Genomic DNA, 6,044 nt, shown 5'->3' with positions numbered 1-6,044 from the left:
AGACAGCTACACCAGATAAACGATCTGAACCATTTGATTTTTCCCCAGTGGATTTCTAGCTTGACCATTTTCGTTGCAACCGTCCATCTGATGATCCAACCGTCCAATTATCCCAAACTGTTTTTTTTTTAAAAATAATAATAAATTATGGCGGGACCTACGATTTGGATGGTCTTGATCAGTGAACATATATGACAATTACGGTGGATGAGGCCCACAAGGTGACCAGATTCCTTCATTGATGTCCATCAAAGAAATAATCCCAATTTCTCTCCAAACGAGAAACCGCCTAGAAAAAGAAAAAGAAATCTAGACCGTGCAATCAATGGGGTCAGCACCACGACGTATGTGAGCCGAGAAGACAAAGGAAAATCCGAATCCTTCGCATGTGCACGAAAAGCATTGCAGGCAACAGTCTGCAATTTTTTCAGTATTCCCACAGCAAACCAACGACGGAAACCCAAAAATCAGCAGAAGGAAAGTAACCAGCTCCATGGTTGTTTTTCAGCTTGTACACGTGTGGAACACGTAATCCAAACCGTTCACATGATTGGCCCCACTATGGATGGCCTATGTATAAAAAATCTTAACATGAGAAGATAAAAACCCTTCAATCAGTGGTCAGAAAACATACAGTTAAGAAATAAAAAACCAAATAAATGATAAATAATGGTTGGATAGGATCTTCCAATTTGGAATATTTTGGTGCATGGCCCACGGATTGGACCACTGAATTGAAAATCTGAACCATCCAAAAATCTTACAATAAATTACCCGATTTAATTTCCATTAAGGTATTACATTCCTCAGCGAAGGAAAAAGAAAAAGAAAAAGAAAAAAAAAAAAAAAAACCTTCTTTGCTCTGTTTTCTTCTGTTTTTTATTTTTTTTCCCTTCTTCATGCATCTAAGCAGAGAGGGAAGGGAAAACATCTCTCCTTGTTATGATCACAGCCATTGCTTTTGCTGTTGTTTTCTTCAGAAATGAGATTCATTAACAAATCCACAAAGGCCCAGATGATGGTTTTGTGGTTCGTCCGATCGTTGAGCTGCAGATAGCAATTCAAGAGCTCCTGCAAGCAAGACCATTCCTTCAGCCCATGAGCTTGTACCATCTCTTCCATGGAAAGCTTGAAATCCATGTATGGATTCATTGAAGTCATCGGCGTCGTAATGATCTCTTTGCAAAAACCAACCTCCTTTATCAAGCATTCTCCTCCTTCCTCTGTTTCAAGCCACTGATCGCCCACCGACGTGTTCTCCGCAAGACCCATTTCTTCTTTCGCTTTCAAAACAAGGTTCGCCTCTTCCATGATCGAGTTCGTCGTGCAAGGAGAGAAGAAGAACCTCTTAGAACTGATAGAGCCTTTCAGGACCATATCAACTGGGTAAATTTCTCTCACGACAGTGGACGAGGATGAGCTGGCAGACGATGGTTGGATTGAGCAGATGTGATTGGGTAGGATTTGCTCTGTTTCTTCCCTGAGGCTGCAATGGTCTGCATTGATTGAGGAAGATGAAGAAGGAGAAGAACAGGAGTACATGGAATTGAAGCCAGTGTAGTCTATTTCTCTGAAGGAGTGAGTTTTGATCTGTTGGTTACAGGCCCATGTAATGGTTTTGGGCCCTGATGGAATGAAGTTGAACAGAGCTTTAATGGAGGATTTGAGCTTTGGTTCCTTTGGTTTCCCCATTTGAGAGAGAAAGATGGGGTGGGGTGGAAAGGTCACATGATATCAAATAAATATATATAGGTGAGACAGGTAAATGCAGTGGAAACTTGCTAGAATACATTCTGATGTATTGTAATAGAATACGCCGCGACTGTAGCAGTTTAATTTGAGATTTTTTGAGTGATCTAAACCGTTTATTTTGTAGATATATCATAGAATGAGAGACCCTTTGAGAAAATCTGAGATTGATTATTTTTCCTTTTTTATTTTATAAACGTTATTGTGTCCATCCAACTCAAATCAAAAGAACCAAATTATTAAAGGGTTAATATTATCCAATTCTAAATATTTTATTTTCGGTACATTACCATAAAATTGAGTCCCATCGTATAAACAGTTTGGATTGTTGTAAAATGATTCATATTCAAAGATCAAAATAGCGATATATCCTGCTGCAAGAGATGTAGATGTATTCTAGCAAACTTCAATGCAGGAAGAAAGAGAGTTTTTTGAAATTAGACGAATTACTCGTCAGCATCCACTTTCCTCGGCAGTTTTAATTACTCGGAGTAGTTAAGTTCGTTGTTTTCTTAAATGACGCTAGTTTATAAGGCGAATGAATATGGTCAGATTCCTATAAAGACAAACAAAAGTATCTGATTGGTTACGATAAAGCTGGGCCCACCCACGTGGTGTAGCCACTCTTGTTGCATGTGGGTGGGCCCATCCACAATTCTGTGGAATCTTGGACCAGGTTTAGCTACAATTAGCTACCTAACTGGTTTGTACATGACCTTTCTACGGTCACAATCAAACGGCCCAAAACTGGAAAATTCCTTTGGCTTTTGTAAAACCGCTGGCCAGTTGTGTTTCAACATCTAACCGGGGCAATCGCAGCCCTTCACTCTTCTATCTGTTAGGGTTTGATCATTTTCTCTATTTATGTTTTTTGAAGATCTCATGTCCATGCAAAATAATAAGTGTGGTCCACCTGATGAGTGGATAAGGGTATTTGTGCACAAGGTGATCCTCGATGTGGGATCAAGCTATTTTGACGGTTTAGATGCAGACACGTGATAGAGTGGAAGCTATTAGATGGGTGGACTGAAACTCAGTGGCCAAACGGTTAGACCTCTTTATTTTTTATCTTTAAAATTTTCTATTGAATAGTGGTCAACCGATTTAACCAACTTGGAGCAGCGGTTGGACGGCAGAAAACCAACCAGTGAGTGGGCCTTGAACTTTTTCAGGAGGGTATTCTCATCACTCCAAGGGCGCTTATGGCAGTTGCAGTCACAATCATAGCTTAAAACCATCCACGTCGTCAATGTGATCTAGACCGTTCAAATAGTTGGACCTAGCCCGAGAATGCCTAGGACTGATAATCTTAACCATTTGATCATATGATATTTGTTGGCATTTGCTTATTTCTTCTATCCATTGATTTTCAAGCGACTAAGCAGTTGGTTAAGATCATTCTTAGAGGTTACTTTTGGCCTAAAGGATCAATCTACCATAATCTGAACCGTCCAAATTTCCTTGAAATTTTGACTTTCCATTTCATTTCTAGTAATCATATGGTTAGGATCGTCCAATTAATATTAATTTTGACATATATCACATCCATAATTATCCCAATTATTTGTACGGTTTCGATTTATTCCCACTTGTGCCATTCATATGGTGGACGTGTTTCTATGTATGGTCTACCGTAATCTGCCAGAGTAGCGTATGTTTTATCTTTTATTCTAAACTCGACTATAGTTTGGATCGCCGGCGAGTAATTACCGAGTTCGACTGTAAAGATCGGGCATGTGGAGGTAGCTATCAGTCAAGCGCAATTCAACAACCTCACGTTATACTGCAAGCCATCCTAAACCGTGGGTCCACATCAGACTCTCACACCCGCGGATAACATGAGGTTTGTTAATACCACACTCGTGTGGGTCCCTACCAATGCACATGCATCCACACGTGCCAGTACGGAACACGCGTATGAGATCTGAGCTTTCCATCTGGTTGAGAAGCAATCCTTAGATCTTCTGCCTAAAAAAAATCAGACCCTATCACACGCATCCACACGTGCAGGATTTCACACGCTTGTTCTACCTTGGCACGTAGTGCCTGCGTGTGGATGACCGGGGCTACCATACACATGTAGAATAATTAACAAGCCTGCAGATAACAAATTCAAAAAGAGGAATCCGACAACGCAGATTCCATGCACGTAACAACAGAAATTATCATTTGGACGACTGAACAGTGCCGGCCATTTTCACGGCTTTCCCTTCCTTTTTTGAATTCCATGGTCCATCTCTCGTAATTGTCTCAAATGATAATTTACCGTCGCCTCTTCGCGGGAAACTTGAAATAGGAAGTATAAGAATCTCTTGACCCGAGGACGTGAACAATATACTCCGATTTTTCATTTGTATGACTAGGATCCATGTTACCATGAATCAGAACCATTGGTCTGTTCTACCAGCCTGGATGAACCGTGGCCTGAAAATATAATCCGAACATTCAACTTGCAGCTTTCAAATAGACGGTTCAGAAAACAAACACGGTGATAGCTTGCACGCAACGGAAAAATATCCCAGCTTGTGGTTAGGATCTCATGGAATACCACATCAATGGCGTAGATCTCTGCAACGTGGGCCCCGCTTGTCCAAAGTTAAACTCGTGTTCATTGTGTGTTTTTGATGTCTTAAATCCGTAAACAATAAGGTTGTGGATATATGGATGTCATATCGGATGTCAATGCCATCGATGGATGATCGGTGTTATTGAAAAAATATTTTAAAAAATTTATGTTTTATTATTGAGATATTTTGGTATTTTCTCAATGTTATTGACAGATCGTCGATGCCATCAAAGTCTCATCGTATGTGTCATCCAATGCGTGCACAAAATTGCATAAGTGCGAGATTTGTTTACTATTTCGATTGTGATACAATTTTATACTATAAATATATTGAGTATAATCGGAATTTGGGTAGTAAGAAAGGTGTTCTAGGCTTTCTAAGTTCATTCCTAGGATTTTAAGGGCATAACTTGGCTTGTGAGGAAGATTCGAGATTTATTCGAATCAGTGATCTCTATCTCTTATAATTTCCTACTTTCATAGTGCATAATTGTCGCTGTGCCGTGGTTTTTTTATCGCAAGGATTTTTTCACATAAAATTCGATTTGTTTGTGTTTAAACTTGGTTGTGCGATTGGAGTACTTTACTACATTAATCCATGTGCTTCTGCGGTTTTTCAACAAGTGGTATTAGAGATAACGTTAGGAAGTAGATTGAATTTGAAAGCATTGTATCAATGGCATCTAATCCAAAGTTCGATATAGAAAAATATTTCGAAAAAAAATAATTTTGAACTATGGAAGGTTAAGATGATTGGTCTCCTAGTTTAGCAAGGATTGGACGATGCTCTTCTTAAAAAGCGATCGGAATTTATGACAGATGATAAACGAAACAAGATGGATAAGAAAGCAAGAACATATATCCAATTGTGCATAACGAATAATATCATCTATAATGTCATGAGAAAGAAAACTACAACAAATACATGAGCGAAGTTAAAGAATATCTACGCGAAGAAATCCCTAGAGAATCGCTTGTACTTAAAGCTTCAGTTATTTAATTTGAAGATGGCAGATGGGGTTGATGTTGAGGCCCACATTAGTACCTTTAACCATTTAATTTGTAAATTCTGGATGTTGAGGAAATGATGAAAGATGAGGATCAGGTATGCATCCTGTTGAATTTTCTCTCAGCTTTGAATGAGTCATTCGAGGACTTATTGTGCACCTGTAGAACTACCATTAGTGTTGATACCGTCGTCTTAGACCTTTAATCGAATGTGATGAGAAATAAAAGTGATAACGTAGGTGCTTTTACAGATGCACTAGTTACAATGGGGGAAATTATGAGCGGGACTAAATCTTGACAATTGAGGTCTAAATCTAAGAGCAAGGGCAAAGGCAAGTTGAAGTGCTGGAATTGTGGGATGTCCGAGTATATGAAGAATGATTGCACGAATCCTAGGGCCAAAAAAGAGAATTCAAGAAATTTTTCCAGGGAGGCCAATACTGTGGAATCCGGTGAGGAAGTGAATGGTAGTGATATGCTCATCGCATCAAAATTCGGGTACTTCGATGAAAAATGGATTTTGGATACGAAGGCTTCATACCACATAACCCCTCATTAGAGTTAGTTCACCAATTATAGTGAGTGCGATAGCAGTCATGTCTTTATGTGTAATGATTGTGCCTGTAAAGTAGTTGATGTTGGATCGGTATACATCAAGATGTTTGATGACATGGAGTGTATCTTGACCGATATGAGACACGTTCCTGATTCGAGAAAGAGT

At 39.3% G+C, this 6,044-nt stretch overlaps 1 protein-coding gene across 1 annotated transcript; it reads right to left on the bottom strand.

Moving 5' to 3' along the window:
* Positions 1-760: 760 nt before the first annotated feature.
* On the bottom strand, positions 761-1,731 carry LOC131233664 (transcription repressor OFP13-like). The gene has a single exon (XM_058230455.1). The coding sequence runs from the start codon at positions 1,690-1,692 to the stop codon at positions 898-900; it is 795 nt and encodes a 264-aa protein (XP_058086438.1). The 5' UTR covers positions 1,693-1,731; the 3' UTR covers positions 761-897.
* Between the last annotated feature and the right edge of the window lie 4,313 nt (positions 1,732-6,044).

Source organism: Magnolia sinica, chromosome 18 (assembly GCF_029962835.1).
Source record: "Magnolia sinica isolate HGM2019 chromosome 18, MsV1, whole genome shotgun sequence".
In the NCBI taxonomy this organism is placed as follows: Eukaryota; Viridiplantae; Streptophyta; class Magnoliopsida; order Magnoliales; family Magnoliaceae; genus Magnolia; species Magnolia sinica.
The sequence above is the reverse complement of the archived record's forward strand: the minus strand, read 5'-3'. Positions and strand labels throughout refer to the sequence as shown.

Bases quoted from the DNA above. Each gene is read 5' to 3' on its own strand.
- LOC131233664 (XM_058230455.1), bottom strand. From the start codon at position 1,692: ATGGGGAAACCAAAGGAACCAAAGCTCAAATCCTCCATTAAAGCTCTG.